Below are 21,833 nucleotides of genomic sequence, written 5' to 3'. Positions count from 1 at the left end.
CTTGGCTGTCCCCACCGAGCCACGAGCTGAGCTAACTAGATGGACGTACCGACCAATCTCTACCTCGCGACGTCCCATACCGCCACGAACCTACCCTCACGGGCCTCGAGACTGCTGCCGGCCTCAACTGCATGAAGCAGGTGCACGTCTGCACTAGATCCAGGCTCCAGACCATAGAGCTCTCACAAAACATGCGAGACTCTATATGACTAATGACTAATCTTGGCCACCCTTTTATAGGCTCTTGGCCGGTCATCGAGCGTCCACATTTGGGCGCCCGCCCGTCCATACTTGGGTGCCCACCCGTTAGTCTATCCCTAACTCAGCTCGCCAATCAACCTGCCTAGCTCCAACCTTCCTCAAACCTCGAAGTTAGTGTTGTGTGCGTGTAGCACACGGTAGATACACACTGTGCACATGACATACTCCCCTTCCTCTAAGAGCTCACTCCTGAGCTCACTAAAAAGCCAAGGTAATCTCTCTGAAGAGTAGTCAATGTCTCCCATGTAGCGTCCTCCTCAACACGATCCTTCCACTTGATCTTGTATTCCGTGATAAGCGTATTAGCAATCTTCTTTCACGAAATCCACGAATCTTTTCAAGTTCGTGTGAAATAAATGTCATGTCCTCGACATCTATGATTTCTTGAGGAGTAACTAACTGGTCAGTTCCACCCAATAATTCCTTAAGTCTACTGACATGAAATACAGGATGAACTTTCACATGAGAAGGCAAATCCAATTCATATGCAACTGAACCAATCCGTCGTGTAATACGAAATGGTCCATAGTATCTAGGGGATAATTTCGGAGATCGACCTATCCATAAAATCTCGGAATCTTTCGGAACTCGCAAATACACCATCGTTCCTTCAGAGAACTCTCTGGGTGAACGATGTCTATTAGAATAAAATCTGTCTCGGTCTTGAGCACTTCTAATAGATTCCTTTGCAACTTGTAACATTTCTTGCATATCTTGCAAAAAATTACGTGTTGCATCATGCTGAAGTCCTGAGAATCCTATTGTAACAGGTGATCTAGGTTGAAAACCATACATAAGCATGAAAGGACTAAAACCTGTACTCGTATGCTTAGTACTGTTATATGCAAATTCTAACATAGAAAGATAATCCTCACACGAATTCTGTCTTGTGGATACATATGCTCGACGCATATCCTCCAAATCGGATTCACTCTTTGAGTCTGGCCATCAGATTGAGGATGATCTGAGGAACTCAAATTCAAAGTTATTTCCAACTTCTCAAAAACAAGTTTCCAAAAATCACTCGTAAACTTAAGAGTCCCTATCATTGACTATGTCCTATGGTAACCCGTACAGTCTAAACAATTGCTCGATAAACTGCCTTGCTAATTGCGTAGCTGTAATAGTCTTTCGAGTTGGTAAAATGTCAAACGATCTACCACAACCCAAATAGAATCGTGGCCTTGATGTGTTCTTGGCAATCCGGTAATAAAATCCATGGAAATACTTTCCTATTTATTACCTGGGATTTGCAAAGGATGCAACAACCCAACCTATCTAAAGCGTTCAGCTTTATTTGCTTGACAAACTTGACACTTGAGAACATAATCTTCTACATACCCTTTCATCTTTGGCCAATAAAAAGTGTGTTTCACTGACGATAGTGTCCTGTGTACCCCAGGGTGTCCAGCAGAAGGGGCGTCGTGACACTCCTTAAGAATCTTGGACCTAATGTCCGAGATTTGTGGTACACAAATTTTGTCATTACGGAATAGTAAACCATTCCGAATCATCCACTGGTCTCCTACAGCCTGAATGGTAGGCTGTTCAGTCATTGAGTCTTGGTCAATCATCAATGAGCTCCCGTCCTGGATCTTGTGCCAAAATGGACCAAAATAACTATCAGTCCTGCAAAGCCCTCTCAATGACTAAAATAAGTCAGTAGAAATCTCAGTGAACGACAAAGTATTCACCTCTTTAATTCGACTAAGCGCATCTGCAACACTATTCATGGACCCTTTCCGATAACGAATCTCAAAATCAAAATCTTGCATTAACTCAGCCCAACAAGCTTTCCTTCCTCTCAAATCATCCGCATCACACACATACTTGATTGACTGATAATCAGTCAATACCACAAACTTGGAGCCATATAAATAATGTCTCCAAACCTTGAGAGCATGAATCACAGCATAAAGCTCCTTCTCAAGGGTTGGCCAACGAGATTGAGTGTCGTCTAGCTTTTTACTTTCAAAAGCAACAGGTCTACCATCTTGAAATAAAGCAGCCCCGATGGCATAGTCACTGGCATCAGTTTCAAGAACATAAGGCCAACTAGGATCGGGTAATGCCAAGATAGGTGCTTCCTTGACTTTATCTTTCAAAAGTCTGAAGGCCATATCCAAATCGTTATTCCAAGTGATAGGCTAATTTGACTTATGTCCACGACCTTTCAACAAGTCGGTCATCGGTAGTGTGAGCTAAGAGTACTCCCGCACAGATTTCCGAAGAAAAACAACAAAACCGAGAAAAGAACGAAGTTGTTTCATTGTTCGCAGTATAGGCCAGGCCAGAACCTTCTGAACTCGGTCATAGTCAATGCTCAATCCATCTCTAGTGATCTTGTGTCCCAAGTAAATGATGTCTGTCATAAAAAACTCACATTTACTTAATTTAGCATATAGTCGATTCTGTCTTAAAATAGATAAGACAATCGTGAGGTGTCTAATATGATCCTCAAGAGTACGACTATATACCAAAATATCATCCAGGAACACCACCACAAATTTCCCCAAATGTTCACGAAAAAAGATCGTTCATCATTTGCTGGAAAGTCGCTAGAGCATTGGTTAACCCAAAAGGTAATATAAGAAACTTGTAATGGCCATACCTAGTCCGAAAGGCGGTTCTTTCGACATGCCTTTCATGAATACGTATCTGGTGATAGCCAGTATGTAAATCTATCTTCGTGAAATATTTCGCTCCTGCTAACCTGTCAATCAGGTCATCTGATCTAGAGAGAGGATAACAGTTTTAAATTGTCAACTTGTTCAATCTCTTGTAATTTATACACATTCTCCAAGTGTTGTCCTTCTTTCTCCTAAGCAACACAGGTGCACCCCGAGGTGATTTACTTGGACGGATCTGGCCCATCCTCAAATAATCTTCGAGTTGTTTAGCCAACTCATCTTCCTCAGCTTGGCTCATCCTGTAAGGTGGAATACTGACAGGATGAGCACTAGGGATCAAGTCAATACGATGATCTACTACCCTTTTAGATGGTAAGCCCGATGGCAATTTCTAATCCATTATATTTCCAAAATCAACTGTATTTACAAGAGGTCCCTGAGAGGGATGTATACAATCACCTAAGATACTATACTGGGTGTTCCTATGTTGAAAAGAAAAAATATGACTAGATCAATCTATCTAGACTTGAAGAGTCTTAAACCACTCAATCCCTAATAACAAGTCTACATGTTCTAGGTGCATAATATAGCATTCCAGAGTATCTTTGTAGTCCTGAATCCGGATTGGTAGCATCTCCACCTTTCGATCCCTACTTGCCAACCCGGGTAGACGTACCTCATAGGTATGATCCGTGCGTGTCGTATCAAGACCAATTTCTGCACAAGTTTATAGTTAACAAAGTTGTGTGAGCTGCCAGGGTCTAGAAGAATGTGGATTCTATGGCCATTCACTTCTCCATAAACTCGGAGAAGATCATGCAAGCCAAAAACTTTAGAGTTGAACAATCAAAACAGTAACTGACGTACCTGTCAAAGACAACTGGTTAGCTGCCTTTGGCTTGGGTCCTACGTTGGTCTTAGCACCCTGTTGCTTCGGGCACTCGTTACGCATGTGTCCTTTTTCTTCACAGATGAAACAACGTCCCTCCTCCTTGAGCTTCAAAGCCTTAAGGAGTCGTTTCTTCTTCGCTGGTGTCGAACCAAGGTTGGATCAAAACGTACGTATGGATCCAATCCGTACCGTACATCCGTACCATACGGGGTTCCGTACGTACGGATCGATCCGTACGCTCCTTTTTTTTTTTTGGGGGGCTTTGCATGCCTGCAATAAACGTTTCGCCTGGATAAACGTTTTTTTTTTTGGGTTTCGCTTGTGATAGCGTCTGGACTCCGTACGGCGCACACCTTCCGATAAGGGCCTCTACAGTCTCTCCCCCCCCCCCGCTACTGTCACCGTCGCTACTGTCGCCGCCACCTTCCTTTCACTTCGCCTCCTTCCCGGCGCCCACCCACCCTTGCTCATCTTCTGTGTTCGCCTGGTCTCGGCCCCTTTTCACCACCCACCCTTGCTCAGTCCCCCAAGGCAGCAACATAACTCTCTCTCTCTTTCTCTCTCTCTTAGAGCCTTAGCCCACCCTCTGTGGACCGTGCATAGAGCTCTCAGCCTCTCTCTCCTTCAAGTCTCTCTCTCTCTCTCTCTCTCTCTCTCTAAGCTGAGCTGCCCACTAAATATTATGCATTGCATGATTGTTGAATCCTGATTGAAATTGTATGGCATTGTGCACTGAATTTGTCAGAGCAATCATGCATTGACTTGTGATTCTAATTTCTCACTTTTGAATTAGTAGGTTTTTGACCTTGTTGTGTCTCTATTTCGAAAGTTTTATATGTCAATGTGGACATGGACTGAAATACCGTGTAGGTGGCTGAAATTTTTGAGATTTTATGTATTTTTACCAATGGTACGTATTTTTACGTACCTTAAAATTTTTTTCCGTACCAAACAACGTACAGTACGTACGGATCCGTACGGTACATAACGTTTGGAACCACCGTGTCGAACTGAAATTCTTCGAAGGTTGGTCCGAAGACTTTCCTTCAGTCGTGTGTTAGCCATTGGTGCGAAGAACTTTCTTTTGTGCTTGTTCTCCTGCTCGGTAACAGGTTTAGACTTAGAAGAGACCATTGTATCATCATAGATACGAGCTAAACCTCGTCCAAAGTTTTGCATTTGTTATTTTTAACCCGTAAATGGTATGAGTCTAGTAAACCGGCTACAAAGAACCCCAAAAGAGTAGTGGGATCCATCTTTGTAGCTTTCATCTGCAAATCCCTAAACTTCTGGAGGTAGACCTCATAAGTGAGGTGCTGCGAGGTCATGGTCAAAGCGGTAAACCGGGCAACATCACAATCATCCTCTTTCTTGAGGAATTCCTTCTTGAAGACGTCTTCAAATTGTGCCCAAGTTGTTGGCTTAGGATTGAGTTCCTTCCACCAAAGCAAAGCTTTGCCTGAGAGGAAACTTGCTGCTAACTGGATCTTTTTTCCATCATCATATGAATGAAACTGAAAATGAACTTGCCACTTATGTAGCCAAGTGTCCACGATCTCCTTGGTACGCTACTTTTGCTCGCCCCCGAACTGTTCTAGAGTAATGTTGGGGCCTAAAGCAGAGGCCAAGGTATCCATACCCGAAAGAATAGATAGGGTAGTGGTCAAAAGAGAGATGGAGTTCTGCAAAGCTTGCATCTGGCCGGCGATTTGTGCCTAACGTTCCGAAGAAGAAGCTTCGAGAGCTACTTTGAACTCTTGGAAATCACATTTAGACAGATAATCGTCAAAAAGATCGGCATCGGTATCTTTCGTAGCCTGCAAGCCTTCACATTCGACAAGGGGCTCCAACTCGGATACTTGGGTCGACATCGTGAAGAGGGCAAGTGGAGAGAAAATTCGATCTTGCACAAGAAAGTGCTAGAGAACTTGAGAGCTTGAGAGCTTGAAAACTTGAGAGATGTGTGGCAAAAAGCCCACTTAAGGGGTTTATATAATCTTCCCCAAAAGCAACTTGAGCTGTTGCTTTTGTGTTTTTTTTTTTTTACAAACATACATACATACACACACACACACATATATATATATATTCTGTTTTCTTTTTTTTAAAAACACCTTTAAACCTGAAGGAACTTTAAACTCTTTTAAAAAAAAGGTTAATCTAAAAAAAACGAAAGCAGTGAATTTGGCGTGTCAATGCTTTTACTGGGTTTTTTTTCACCCCTCCTGGATTTAGCGCCGCCGGCCTGTATGCAGCCGTCGCCTGACTGGGTACCGTCACCTGCGTTTCTGCCGGCACCGCCTTCACTCAGGTGGCCTGTGCCGGCCTGTGCCAGCCTACGCCTGGGCTTAGCCGCCAGCCTGCGTAGGCCTAGGCGCATGCCAGCCTGGTCGCCTGCGTAGGCCTGGTCGCCTGCGTAGGCCTGGTCGCCTGCGTAGGCCTAGGCGCCTGCCTGCGTCGTAGGCCGCCTACGTAGGCCTGGCTAGCTGCCAGCCTGGCCGCCTACGTAGGCCTGTATGCCTACACGCCTACGCCTACAACAACCGGCAGCCCGCGACCAGCACCGCCAACGATCGCTTCTCGTTCTCTCTCTCTCTCGTTCAAACAAAAGCGAACATGCTTTTTTCTCTCTCTCTCACAACCGTTCATGCGACTGCACAAAACCTGCAAACACACAAACAAACAAGAAGGGGGTGCAGGCCTGACTCACCTCCCAACCACGACAGCCGTGGGCAAGCCCACAGACTTGGCTGTCCCCACCGAGCCACGAGCTGAGCTAACTAGATGGACGTACCAACCAATCTCTACCTCACGACGTCCCATACCGCCACGAAGCTACCCTCGCGGGCCTCGAGATTGCTGCCAACCTCAGCTGCATGAAGCAGATGCACATCTGCACTAGATCCACCCTCCAGACCATAGAGCTCTCACAAAACATGCGAGACTCTATATGACTAATGACTAATCTTGGCCACCCTTTTATAGGCTCTTGGGCGGCGGTCACCGGGCGTCCACACTTGGGCGCCCGCCCGTCCATACTTGGGTGCCCGCCCGTTAGTCTATCCCTAACTCAGCTCGCCAATCAAGCTGCCTAGCTCCAAGCTTCCCCAAACCTCGAAGCTAGTCTTGTGTGCATGTAGCACACGGTAGATACACACTGTGCACATGACAACCAGATACACAGAATCACTGACATCATTCCAGAGGGAGACTCACAGCGCGGACTGGCACTGTTTCATGTGCAGGACAGTGCAAACCTGACCTTGGACTCCTGTGCAGGACAATGCACACCTGACCTCGGACAACTAAGACGGATCCCTGACTGACTCTGGGACTAGTTCATCGTCCCAGGTCCTACACCTTCTGTACAGATATGTCTTCGTGGCATCCAAGTGCGGGATGCACGTGACAGGAGGATATCCAAACACGAGGAGATCTACTTCAAGTGACAGTTTTTCCCTCAGCTCAAGAGCAATTTTATGGAGCAGTAAGAGGCAGTCATCTATTGCCTTGTTGTCAACAGAGGCACAGTACCGCGCTGCTTGTGGTGCTGCTTGTGAGGTGGTGAGGTTGCAGAGGAGGTTACTTGGCAGGATTGGGTTTCCACTCATGGAATCCTTAGTCATCCAGAGGCACTTTGTTCGTGAAAAGATCGTTGCTGATGACATCTTGCTAGAGTTCTGTTCGACGGAGGACAGTGCGGTGGACCTCTTCACGGTCGCTATCTCAAGCGTTGCTCTGGCGGCACTCCAGCTCCCTGGGGATGGTTCCATAGCCACCACGAGCTGAGGGGGGGTTTTAGAAGTCATCTCCTGTCTATACCTATACACTAGGGCCTCTGTTGTGGGTGTGCCCGCCCTTATTAGGTGTTTTCTCATTTTTCTCCACTCTCTGTATTTTTTTCCATTTTTCCTATTTTTTTGTGGCTTGGGGGGCAATCCTGTGGTGGCAGGAGGTCTTATTTGGTAGCCGACTGCATCTGTGTGATGGTTGGTGCTGGCCGACTGTATGTAACAGGTCGTGGATACCTTCTTGATGCTAGCTGACTCAGCACACCTGGCCAACTGGGTGTTTTTGCTGGTCGTGGAGATATGGACTCCTGTCAGCTGTCCTAGAGCAGGCCGACTGCTGTTTGGGGGCCATATAAAATGGCCCCTTGCCACTTTGTGTGTTGTATTCGGGATCTTCTTGTGTATATAGAGCAAAGTTACACGCCTATCTCTCTACTTCTCTTGTGCTGTTTATTTTTTGCACTGTTCTTGCTCTAGTGTTTCCAGATTTTGTCATCATCTCCGCTGCATATTCTGACAGTCTAACCCGTGCTGGAGCTAAGAGGAGGTGTTGGACATGTAATCTCTAGCTCTCTTTTACTCCATTTTATGCCCCTTTTTATCCAGATATTTATCTGATATTTTTAGGGATTTTTTCCATATTTCTTAGGCTATTTTAGGCATTTTTATCAATCGTGGACATGTCCTCCAATGCTACTGGCCAACTGCTCTACATGAGATGTATATAAGCATGGGCATTGTGCCTTCATAATTTATTCAATACTTTTCAGTTCTTGACTCAAATGTTGGATCTCTCTTGGCTATCTACTCTCTCGTGTTATCTCTATTTGCTTCCACTTCATATTCACGTATTCTCACATCTTCATCATATTTGGAGTGGATTTGGAGACCGGGCAGGGTTTCAGTGAAAATGTTGCCAGGAAGGAAATGATGACAAGTTGGGGAGTCCATGTGGAGACAAGGGGATGCTGACAGTCATCCAGGGTCAAAGGTTGGAATCTCGTCATCAAAGCTTAGCAGGGGGGATGTCATGTGCATGATATGTACATGCTAATCCCTGAAGGGCAACGGGATAAATAGAACCACTAGGGCTAGAACAGGGTAGTGGAGGATGACAAAAGGGCATCCTATGGATGCAAGATCAGGTCAGCAGGTTGATCAAAGTGTTAAAAATGATATTATGCTGACAGCAGTCTGCGAGACAACCTTTTATGGGGCAACCTATGGCTTGCCAAGTTGTACACCTTTTTGTACTATATTGAATATATTGAAACTCAGCTATCTCTCTCTCTCTCTTCTCTCCATCTTCTATTTGCGTTTGCATCAAGCATGTTCCATGAAAGGTGTGGGCTGAAAGAAGACTCCCAGCACTTTCGCATGTGACACCTACTCTATGACCCAGCCCATAAAGGATTGAATGTCCCTAATGATCATAGCTTAGCCTTTTTATAGGCTCTCCACATGCAAGAGACCTTGGCCGACCTGTTGTCGGCCAGCAGATAATCCACCCAACCTGTTGTCCATAATCTGTGTCGGCCACATATAGTAGCTACAAGCCAACAGCCTTCTTGTAATGCCAGGGTTCTTCTGCACACACTTGAGCCTCGCTAGCCTTAATTCACATGTTTATCTACTACCTCTCAAGGATTAGCACTGGCATTTTGCATGTCCATGTGCATGCACATGACATCTCCTTCTGCTAAACTTGATGACGGGATTCCAACTTCTAACCCTAGATGACTGTCATCATCCCCTTGTTTTCTTACCCTATCCCTGAACAATTTCTTTGGTCTTCTTTTCCTAAGTATTGAGTCTGGCACTCTCACTCCACCCCTTTGACGATCATCATTCCTTGGAACCATTTTCCTGAAAGCCTTCCCTAGTATGCCCCAAGTGGCACCCGACTCACAGAGCTGCCATTCCCCTTGGGTCTTGTGGAACACCACCAACCAACCTCCTGGAAACTTCATCCATGTCTTGTGTTACTCTCCTTGGACTGTGCGCCTTCATCTGGGACACCATCAGTGTTTAGCCTAAGCCTGATGCTCTCAATGTCACATGTGGAAGCTCTGGGAGTCTACTTTTAGCCCTAAACACCATTTATGAACATCTTGATGCAAAGCGCAAATAGAAGATGGAGAGAAGAGAGAGAGATAGCTGAGTTTTCAGTATATTCAATATAGTACAAAAAGCTACATGCTCTTGGCAAGCTCTAGGCTGCTCCATAAAAGTCCTACTCTATGACCCAGCCCATAAAGGACCGAATGCCCCTAATGATCTTGGCTTAGCCTTTTTATAGGCTCTCCACATGCAAGAGACCTGGCCGACTTGCTGTCAGCTGTGCTGCCAGATAATCCACCTAACATATTGTCCATAATCTGTGTTGACCAGCTATAGTAATTTCATTCAGCACTTTGCATGGATTGCTTCTCCTTTGCATGACTTGACAAAAAAGAAAGTTATATTTAAATGGACCAATGTAGAGAGAGATGCATTCGTCAAATTGAAAGATGCAAGTACACATGGTCCGATGTTGATCATTCAAGATTTACAAAAGCCATTCAATGTGGAATGTGATGCATCTAGAAACTACATAGAAGCTATTCTAAATCAAGAGGGACATGTTGTGACTTACGAGAACCATAGATTGCATGATGCAGAGCTCTCTCTTAGCATTTATGAGAAAGAGCTCTTGGTTATAATTCATGCACTAACCATATGGAAACATTACTTTCTTGGGACTAATTTCACTGTGAAGACAGCTCACCAAAGTTTGAGGTATTTTCTTACCCAAACTAAATTGTCAAAGAAGCATATGAGGATGGCCAATTTCCTCTCTATGTTTCATTTTCAGATCTTGCACACCCCACAAAAGAAAAATGTAATGGCAAATGCATTGTCACGAAAGCCATATGTATCTCGATTGCCTCTCGTGGGGACTTGCCTACCATGCATGATTTGTATCTACGGATGCTAGATGCTGATTTTGCCACTGTTTGTGCTGATTTGATGGCTAGTCATGCACATGCCTCATATGTGATCAAAGAGGGTTATCTTATGAAAGATAATTGTCTATGTGTGGTGTCTAACAATAGGCAAAAGGTTTTGGATGAGTGCCATGCTCCTCCATATGCTGGTCATAGAGGCATAATGCCTACTACACGCATGATTGAGCAGTATTTCTTTTGGCCTTTTGGCCAGGTAGGCTTCCAAAAGGGCAAATCAAATGTCCAACCAAACAACACTTGTCCCCAAACAGTGGTAGAAAGAGAGAGAGAGAGAGAGAGAGAGTAATATTAACGACTATGAAAAAGGCTCCAAGGGTCTATGAGACCAAAAGTGATACAATACAAAGACCATGAAGGTCTTAAGCCAAATATGTGGTCCACCCCTCCAAACTGATTCTTGATCTCTTGCTATAGCCATTGGGGACATAACAAGAGGGCTCTCTTAAAGTAGGCTGATTTTTGTTGGTGGCAGACAGAGTGGCGGGTCTTTAAGAAACCTATCCTTGAAACAGAGAAGCCACTGTCTAGGCAACCATGTGGAACTGACTGCCGAATGTCGCGAAAATAAAAAATGCACCCATCTCCCCTCCGTCCAGTTGGCAAGCTCACCATACTACAGTGAAGGCAAATCAGCGGCTGCATTGCAAGGGATGAGCAGTCTCCTCAAAAGAGTCCATCATCCTCAAGCACAATCAGCGCCTAGGATGGTAATAATGCTTGAACACCTCCAGCTCTCCATGCATCATAAATACAGATTCAGGATCAGACTTCTTTTTTCCCCAGTTGAGTCCACCCCACATAGTTGAGAAAAGCAAAAAGCAAAAAGCAAAAGCAACTTACTGTCGAGGTTATTTGCAAGGGAGGTTCCGGGGAAAGCTTCAGGTCCCGCCCACGACATCCCCCTTACGTAAACCTCCTGTGCGTATGTTCAGCAACAACAGCGCCAAGTCATGTCTCACTGCGGTCCGCCCAAAACTGTCCCGCCAAAATTCGAAATTGTTTCCCTGCAAGCTTTCTCTGTGTCTATCGCAATCGTAATAATCCTTGATTTTTTCCCAAAAAAGCCAGCCAAACCCTCTCTCTCTCTCTCTCTCTCTCTCTCTCAGACGTTAGCAAACCTAATTTTTCTCACATCTACAGAAACCCCATAAACCCAAATGCAAAATTAATCAAACCCAAGAGCCCCAATTGGTCATCGATGGAAAAATCTATGCAGAATTTGGCCCTCTCTCAATTCGGTCTGCTCAAAAACCCCTCTTTCTACAATTGCCTTTTTAACTCTGCAAGGAGAAGGAGACCCTCCTGCAGAAAAACAAAAAAAAAAAATTTGCCCTTTTAAGATTCACTCCACTCGTATATTTTATTAAAAATTGCCCCTCTTGGAAAAAGTATTTTTTTTTATTTTTTTAAAAAAACCCATTAACCGCCCCCTATTTACCTAGAATATAGTATTCAATGTTATTTCATAGGCCACACACCCACCATGTGTAACTTATGAGCATTCATGTGGGTGAGTCGTAAGCATTCATGTGGTGAGTCTATGCGCCTTTTAGGGTTTGTTCACAAGCCCCTTACCTCGCGACTCCGGCTCGGCTCGGCCAGGTGAGAACAAGAATCCTCAAAAAGGGGGGTTAATGAATAAATCTTCTTAACATTAGGATCTCTATAAGGGTTTATAAAAAAATATTGCCCTAGAAATGGTAGCAAACCCTCAAGGATTTCACACAAAGTGGCGAATTCACCTTATGCTTGATTTAATGGTTTTACGAGAGAGAGAGAGAGAGAGAGAGAAGCGCAAAACAACCGGGAAGACAAAAATAGTATTTACTTGGTTTGTAGCCCATAGATGAGTAGTTCAATGATAAGGGTGAAGGGTTTCCATGATAAGGGACCTGCGTTTGATCCCTCCTTGTGACCACTCTCATGGGTGAGCTTGTAAGCCTCAACTCTCATAAATTGTATAATAATCTTCTTCTTTGTAAAATGAGAAGGGTGTTAATCGTTTGATCCCCCCTTGCCCAGTCTCATGGGTGACGCTTGTAAACTTCTATACTTATAAATTGTATGTATCTTTTTTTAATTATTTAGTTTCTCTAGTTTTCCCTAAGAAGTCATACCGTTTGGTATTTAGGATTTTAATCATTTAGTTTCTCTAGTCATAACATTTGGTATTCTTTTTTTTATGTAGGGTTTTAATTGTTTAATTACTCTAGTTTTCCATGACCTTGAATGTTTAAAGAATCTTTTGCATTTGAACATACCAGAAACTCAAAAGAAATTATATTTCCTAATAAATAAAGAATATACATAGCTTCAAAGTTTAATAGTTCATTTTCCAATAATATTTTGCAGATGATAATGCTACAATTAAAAAATAAGTCAAACCTTGATTGTAATTGTTTATGCATGTGTTTGATTTTTTGTGTATGCATGTGTTCGAACGTATCCTTGTTTATGCCAGGATATGTGTCAAAATTCTATAGTATATACACATCACATATATTGATGCAATCTTCATGCATGCATATGTGTGCAAATCTATGTGTTTTTTTTCTCTCACTCTCTCTCTTTCCTCTTTATGTCCAACATGTTGTCCCAAAAGTACTAATCAAATCTATTCAAAATGCTGCAAGTTTTTACTTTTTTACTTTTGAAAGATGTGGAGAGAGACTCATTGAAAGCACTCAAATTATATTTCATATAATTTTATGATGTTTTATTTGCATGGAATGGCTTTTCCTCATCCCTTTATCCTTGGGTGTGATATTTCCACATATATAGGTTGACAAGGTACACCATGGCTTTAAAAAGAGTGAATATAGAAATGTTAGTGTCAAAGCTCTTATGACCTTTTTTGAAGCTTTATGAAACCATGTATCTCTCATCTCTCATGTACTCTTTACTAATTTGGGAGTTGGTGACCCATCAATTTCAATCACAAAATCAATCTCTCTCTCTCTCTCTCTCTCTCTCTCTCTCTCTCTCTCTCTCTCTCTCTCTCTCTCTCTCTCTCTCTCTAGCATGCACACACACACACACACACACACACACACACACACATTCCTAAAACAAATCAAAACTCAAAAGAATGAGCTAATTGCTTTAGTCACAAGCTTGTAGATGAGAAAAAGATATCTTGATAGTGAAACCGATCGAGTATATGGGGGAATACTTTAAAAGCTTAAATTTTTAAATTTAAAGACTTTTAGGGAGTGGGTAGTGCAATCTAGAATAGTTATAAACATATGAATTCCATACAAGCTTGCATGGTTTTTAGAGAAAAAAGTAGGATGGAGTGAATCTTGGATGAAAAAGCCTTAGATTAAAAGGCACCAATGCTACCCTTTATTTGCAAGCCTTCATAAGGGGAATATTTGTAATACATGAAATGTGAAAGCCTTACCATGACTTAAAACCATGTTCCTTGATTAATACTATGTATATGCTTAGCTAAGAATGGAAAATCTAAGGAAGGAAACCTTCAAATGATCATAAGAATATGTGACCATTTACAAACCCTTGATCAAGCATGATTATTTACAAACCCTTAATCAAGACATGCAAAAAATGTTCAAGGGGGCTTAAAGATGTGATAACATCGTTTCTCTCTATTTTAGCTCAAGTGTGGGGTATGTTACAACTTGAAAGGGATGCTTTTAAAATTTTAAATATTAAACACATGTTTCTTCTCATTATTTTTGAAAGATTGTATATTTAATTATTTTTTTATGTTTATAGAGAGAGAGATTAATAAATATCCAACAAAGACTAATAGAATGAGTGAGATAATACCAGTTGATCTAAAATCAAAGAGAGCATAGGGATGAGTGAGACAATATCAATGAATCTAAATCAAAGTTGCATGCAGCTTGTAAAGGAAATTACAACTACATATTGTAAGGCATCTAAACAACTGAAACAAATGTGTAAGGCTGCAAGGATGAGTGAGACAATATTGATTGATCTAAAATCAAAGTTGTATGTAGCATGTAAGGGAAATGATAACTACATATTGTAAGGCAACTAAAAATTTGGAACAAATGTGTATATAGGATTGTTATAATGTAAGGCCTTGCGAAGAACTCTTTGTGTGCACACACGTGTTAATACATTGAGTTATTCTTTGAGTTAATCATTGAGTTATTGCATGTATGTTTAATTCCAAAAAGAGTTATTTGTTGAGTTAATCATTGAGTTATGTCATGTATGTCTCTCGAGTGAGCACATGTATACAAAAGGTGTTATGAGGAGCCTTGGGTGATTTTTAAAGGTATATGTAACATGTGAGGGAAATGATAACTGCATACCATAAGGCAGATTAAAAATTGAAACAAATGTGTATATATGATTGTTATAACGTAAGGTCTTATTAGCAAAAAACTCTTTGTGTGCACACACACGTTTTGATTCATTGAGTTATTCTTTGAGTTAATCATTGAGTTATGCCATCTATGTTTAATTCTAAAAAGAGTTATTCTTTGAGTTAATCATTGAGTTATGCCATGTATGTTTAACTTTAAAAGGAGTTATTCATTGAGTTATGTCGTGTATGTTTAATTCTAACAACATTCCTCAAAAGAAAGTCTCTCGAGTGAGCACATGCATATAAAAGGTGTTATGAGGAACCTTGGGGTAATTTTTAAATTTGTGATGTTTTATTGCCTAAGGTTGACACCTTCATACAATTGAGAAGCCCCCTTACTCGACATGTCACATCAACGAGTTTAAGGTTAATTGGTTAATTTTTAAAGTTTTATTACCTGAGGTGGTGGAAACCTTAGCAAGAAGCCCCCCCTTTCTCGACATGCCAGATCTATGTCATGTTGAAGACCATGACATTGTTGTCTGCATCACGAATAATTTATTAATGTTTAATGTTTTATTGCCTAAGGTGGACACTTGTGTGAGAAGCCCCCACCCCCTCTCCACCTTTGATGTTTGATCACAACATTACCATTATTGTCAACATCACTAGCTAACTGCACCTTCATATCATCGATGGCATTTTGAGTAGTGAGACGAGCTTCGACATCTCTAGTCCGCCACCTTTCTTTGTCAACAGTGTACTCAACAATCAAACAACCCCTAGCTATCTCCACGACCCATCTCCTACACAACAAATCTTACATTCTCCATCATCTTCACTGAGGTCGACTAGACTTTTCTCTAATGTAGTAACCTCCCATGATGATGAAAACAATGACAATGATGATAATGGTGATGACTCACATAATGTGCACTCTAAGAATAACTATCTCCAAATGCAACCACATCTTTAACTTCATCCCTCTACAGGAGTTGTTCTCATGCATACCAGTAGTGGTCTCAATGTCATCATATGGTCAGTTTTTTGAACCCCTTGCCAACTGATGTCATGGCCCAACCGGCCACCATCACCCACCAGTGCCCAGTATGTGCACAGCCTAATTATAGCGTATCGTTGCATCTTTCAATGCTTCTCATTTATGCTACATCTCTAGCCCCCACCTTTAGCTATCGTATCCAAAGTGACACCAGACCAGCACACACATCTTTTGCGTGTGGCACATGTTTACACAATAATTCTTATTAAGACTATATTAAAAAGAAAAGGAGACTCCAAAGTGAATAATTTATTCATCCTCTATGCTACTCATCCATATGAAGTAATTTTTGGCGTTTGGTCCACATCATCCAATCAAATGTTTTGGGCATTTGAATTTGGTGTTAACCATGGTTAGAATCATTAATTTAGTGTTATAACATTCTCACCTATGCAACGTTTGCACTTCTTCTTTATCAGCTGTTTTGCATCAGTGACACTTGATCTTCATAAACATTTTGACATCGATATATTGATATCTTGGCTTCCTTAGCAATCTTTCATCATCCTTGCAAGTATCACATACATAACTTGATATCCATACAAGTATCACTTGCATAACAAGAGCATGCATGTGTTAGGAGAATGTAATTATCACATTATGAGAGAAGAACACATCCATATAAGAAGGCCTCTTGTCCACAGGGGTCTTGGAGATTCTCCATGAACAAAACATAAAGAAGAGAGCTTTGGAGCTCTTGAGATAATTATCCTCAGCATGGTGAGCCATTAACATTGCAGTTTACTTTAAAGGTTGGTGTTACAAGCTTTCATTGTTTTTCATATGTTTATCATTTTTCCAAGATTAGAACAAAATGTGTCAAAACTCAGTTTAAATATTTTAAAAAATGTTACAACATAAGGTGACTTAGAATACACTAAACATACAAGGGGGAATTATAGCCATTTATATGGTAGTGATGTGTGGACATAGGCTAATAATGAGCTAAGGCATTTTTTCTTAGGAGGTTTTTTTCCCCTAAGCGAGTGTACAAACTCTTATAAGTGTGTGTGTAAGTGACCTTATCATGTCACTTCAATTACACTTCACTTATTTATTTATCAATCTACTCTGAGTCTTATGCTTCTCATTATCTCTCCTTGCTTATTGCATCTATGTATGCGTTGCTACCTCACCCCCCTGATTATCTCACATTGAGCTATCCTCTTAGGTGGAGAAGGTATACTCACTAGTGTATTATTAACTATGATAGCATAGTTTTTTATACATTTTAGGGCTCATTCGCATATTGTAAGGTTTCCACAGACACCTCGGGGAGTGTCGGTTCCAACTATCTTTATTCGATTCTGGGTTTTCTACACTGCAACACCATTTGGTGTGTAGATAGGTCTGTCACATTAGCTTTAACATAGCTCATCATCAATAGCTTTAACATAGCTCATCATCAATAGCTTCGACATCATCGTCATTATTATCATCGATTTCTACATTCCTACTAGTAAAATTTATACGTTGCCATTTTTCATACACTTTGCAGGTTTCCTTCATCATCGATGATCTACTTGCAGAGCCATCTTATAGTCTTTCTCAGCAGGTATTGGCATAGCTGCAAGTAGTTGGGATATTTTCATTTTGTGTCAGAGATACGTTATTTGTAGGCTGAAATGGCATGCATGATGTATTTGGGATGCTTTTCGTTGAGTATAATCTTGACGAGACCAACTACCCATTTTGGTTCTATATACGTCATGCATTGGTTGCCAAAGGGATTTGGAATGTTTTTTATTAGCATTGAGGCATGCCCTGCCTCCCTAGCATAGGACACTATAGGTACTTTGGGTGGTGATACTAGTTCATATGTAACTGTGGTATCTGCCTCCACACCTCCTACAATGGAACAAGCTAGGGGGGATGGCAAGGATGCACGTGCACATGCATTGGTGGCACTTTTTGTGAAAAGGAGCATTATTCCTCATATTCACTCATGTAAAACTGCCAAGTAATCTTGGCATGTGGCTGTTGCGCTTTACCACGTGCACAATGAGACATAAGTGGCCTACTCGTGTAAGTAGTTAGAGTCTGAGCATATGAATGAGAGAGATTTAATGGATGAGTTCCTCATTAGTATCAAAGATCTCAAAGAGCAATTGACATGTATTGATTAGGTCTATCTAGATAAATTATTGGTATCTATTTTTCTCCAAATTCATACCAAGGTTTTTCATCTACACTTCAACCCTAATGCCCTTATATTTGATGAGTTGATCGTAGTGCTCTTGTTTTGCAAGAAGATAAATCTTGGCAAAATTGAACTAGTATGTGGCTATCACTACCAGTCAAAAAGGTAAATGTAAAGCCTTTTCTTAGGGAGACAGTAAGCCAAAGACAAAAGTAGCTCAGTCTTCTAGCAAGAATGTCAAAAAGGGGGTTTATAAGCCTAAGAAGAAAGGTAGCTATAGCTATTGTTGGAAGCCAAACCATTATATCAATGAATGTAGCAAAAGACTGGAGAAGGAGAAGGAGTAAGATTTAAGCATGGCCGATATATAAGAACCTAGTGCTAAAAAAAAGGAATCAAAGAACTATGCACAAGATGATCGGGCATTCATTGTGCACTACAGTTATGACCCTTCTGTCCATGATGTATGTATGGTATTGAGAGATGACCATGTCTAGTATTTTGATAGTGGTGCTAGCAAGCACATTACTTCTCAACATGGTTTGTTTTCCTCCCTTAGCTAAAGGAGGCATAGTCACATATGTGTGGAGGATTCATGGCATGAATCTTGAATGTGTGTGGAGGATTCACGGGCAAAAATCTTGAGTATGTTTGGTGTTTAGATATAAAAAAAATACGATGAAAGTTTTGTTTATCCTTTAATTAAAGAAAAAGATGTGTGATGCTTGTCAATGCAAAAATGCCCTAGGAAAAACTTTATTTAAAATGATGTTATGGTTATTAATATCTTAGAGCTAGTTCATTGAGAGACCATTGTGACCAATAAATACTACACAACCAATAAATGCAAAAAATGCCCTAGATAAAACTTCATTTAAAATGAAGTTATGGTTACCAATGTCCTTGAGCTAGTGTATCGAGAGACCATTGTTGACTAATAATTACTACCACAATTAATGGCACGTATTGTTTTATCTTTTTTTTAATAAATGATTTCTATAGGGCAACATGTATTTATTTCCTTAAGGATTTCACATTTTAGGCAAATTAGAACAATGATAGAGAAAGAAATTATAAAACTAATCAAATTGCCAAGGTTAAATGGAGGGGAAGAATACACCTCCAATAAAATTCAAGGAATCAAGAGCATGGCATGAAATAATAGCACTACATGTCATTCTCCTCACTAGCCTTTGTTAAAAAAGCATGTAAGATGTTGAAAGCAACAAATTACCCAATCTATTTAGGTGGACAAAAATTGTGTGGCAAGAACTATGTATCTCCAAGAAATAAAGGCACTATGTATCACAATATAGCTCTAAAGTGGCTTTTGCAAAAGAAGCTACATTATTTGCCTTAACTATATATATTAATGCAATTATTGTTAGTTATTTTACTATTTCTTGAATAATTGGCCAAATGGTGAATATTATTTGGGTATTTTGTATAAGATAATTTATTGTTGAAAAATTATTATACAAAAGATTCATTGTAAACAAAAAATCCAAAATGAGCATTACTTTCTCAAACACATCTAAAATAGTCATGTTTATAAGGTCAAACCAGCATAATCTAATCGATTTTACTATAAACATGACTATACTTTGAAGACTTGTTCTTTAATTTTATGACCCATGTTAAAATTTAAACCTATGATGAGTGAACATCTTTACATGGTGTGCATCAGTTACACCACAAAAGATACTATTTCTATCCCTTATGATTTAAAATACTCAAAATAATGGAGTTAAAAAATATACTTTTGGTGTTGGCTGCATAGCCTTGCTATTCACAATGGTATCTTTAAATAGTACACTATTTATTGGGCTTCAATCAAGAGGATTCTTAGCTATAGCTTAACATTGGATATGAGTAGCTTAGAAAACCTCAAATATCCATTACTTATAATGTTCTAAAAAAAGATAAAGTTATCATTGCAGATAATATTGATGATATGATTGTAGATTGTGCAATCATCAATATTGAAGATTGACACATATCAAGCTCTTTGCAAAAACATAACTTCACTAAAGATAATATCGATGATTGATTGCAAATCATGCAACTTGTCAAAAATTTTAAAATATACAACATGGTTTATTTTTGTGCAAATGTAACTTAATACTATGCTATTTCATTGATAAATATAAAGCAAACTTAACACATATCAAAGTTCTTAACATTTACAAAAGCTAAAGGACATCAACTCCATTAGTTTTCTAAAAAAATGCACTATTTGTATTAAAAGAGACATGCTTCTTAGCTATCCTCTTTGAAATAATGTCAATACCCAAGGAACAATGGTAGAAGAGTTTTGATGACTCGCAAATATATATATATATATATATATATATATATATATATATATATATATATATATATATATATATATATATATAACATTTTTTTTGAAATCAACACCATTTCTAAGTTTGTGATGTGATAGCAAATAATTTTACTATAAATGAAGAATTTGGACATTATTTGTACATAATTCAAGCCATCAAATTTGAAAAATGCAACTTAGCAAAAGAAAAGCATCATATCTCTCATATACAATTGTTTGGAAACATTGTTTAAGTGGAATTCGATTATCCTAATGGTGATATTCCATCGACCAACTCAAATGACATCCTTGAGAACAAAAGTGTTTCTTGAAACTCCAAGGAACCACTAGTAGTCCCTATCATATTAACAAGGCCAAGTTTACCACTTGATTGATTCAATTTTTGTCATATCTTAATGACAAGTATCATGAAGCTTGAACCAAGAAGCTACAAATAATATCATTAAGAATATTTAGGAATGAAATAATCAAGTGCATCCAAGATAAAAACACAGGGAGTGAGTAGTCTAACCCGGGTAAATTCACTATTGGAAATCAATATGTTTATAAGAGAAAGCTTAAAAGAGTGATGAAAGTATAAAAAACTACAAAGTTAGATTGGTAGAAAAAGGTTGAGCCCACCTTATGAGTATTTAGCACAGCATAACACAATTAGGATAATTGCCGACACTTCAATTTGCCAAGCATAACACAATCAAGATGATTGCCACACACTTCAAGTTGTTTAAAAAGGCTTGTTATATCTTGAAACAAACTACATAAGCTTGATATAGCAAGATTAATACACTTAATATCTGAAGAATTTAAGAAAAGCATACCAAATTCTAATCTTTATGTATAAAAAAAGGGGTAATCTCATCACACTTGTGCTATAAATTTATGACATTATTGTCATATGACAAAAATGGTGAGATCGTGTGTGCCAAGCTTGCATTGTGAGGAAACCCACAAAGAAGGTTAATCATATGTAAAAGAGCTAGAACTAGAAAATGGGCACCCTCCAATCATTTACTCTCGAGAGGCCTGATGGGGTGAGAGATGACTTATGGAGTTTATAAGTTATTTTCCTTATGTTGTAATCATCTTCCCATTTGTGCAATAGAATTGAGTGCTCTCTCTCTCTCTCTCTCTCTCTCTCTCTCTCTCTCTCTCTCTCTCTCTGTCTCGTAGCGCAGCCTTATGTAAATTTAAGTGGAATCTCATTGTTGAGGGCTAGGGAAGACAATGTCCTCTTCTAGATTGTGTGATCTCTTTCTTGTCATCTCCTCTCTAGGTTACATGATCTCTTCCTTGTCATCTCCTCTCTTCTTCACTCTAATTTCTTCTTATAGGTCTAGGTATCACTACCTTGGAGCTTTTGGCATCACACACAAGCCATTGTGTTTCATCAAATTGCACCAC

General features: G+C 40.1%; 1 protein-coding gene across 1 annotated transcript in view; it reads right to left on the bottom strand.

The window, feature by feature from the left end:
- The window catches only part of LOC147604574 (sm-like protein LSM1A), a 35,730-nt gene extending 23,827 nt beyond the window's left edge, over positions 1-11,903 (bottom strand). Inside the window, exon 1 of the mRNA XM_086794748.1 lies at positions 11,423-11,903. Within this exon, the coding sequence (XP_086650874.1) occupies positions 11,423-11,480 (58 nt within the window). The 5' untranslated portion in view covers positions 11,481-11,903. The remainder of the gene's footprint in view (positions 1-11,422) is intronic.
- Between the last annotated feature and the right edge of the window lie 9,930 nt (positions 11,904-21,833).

The sequence above is a fragment of the Cibotium barometz genome, chromosome 61 (genome assembly GCF_041138505.1).
Source record: "Cibotium barometz isolate CiBa-2024 chromosome 61, ASM4113850v1, whole genome shotgun sequence".
NCBI classification, from domain to species: Eukaryota; Viridiplantae; Streptophyta; class Polypodiopsida; order Cyatheales; family Cibotiaceae; genus Cibotium; species Cibotium barometz.
Note: the sequence above shows the minus strand (reverse complement) of the source record. Positions and strands in the feature narration are given on the sequence as shown.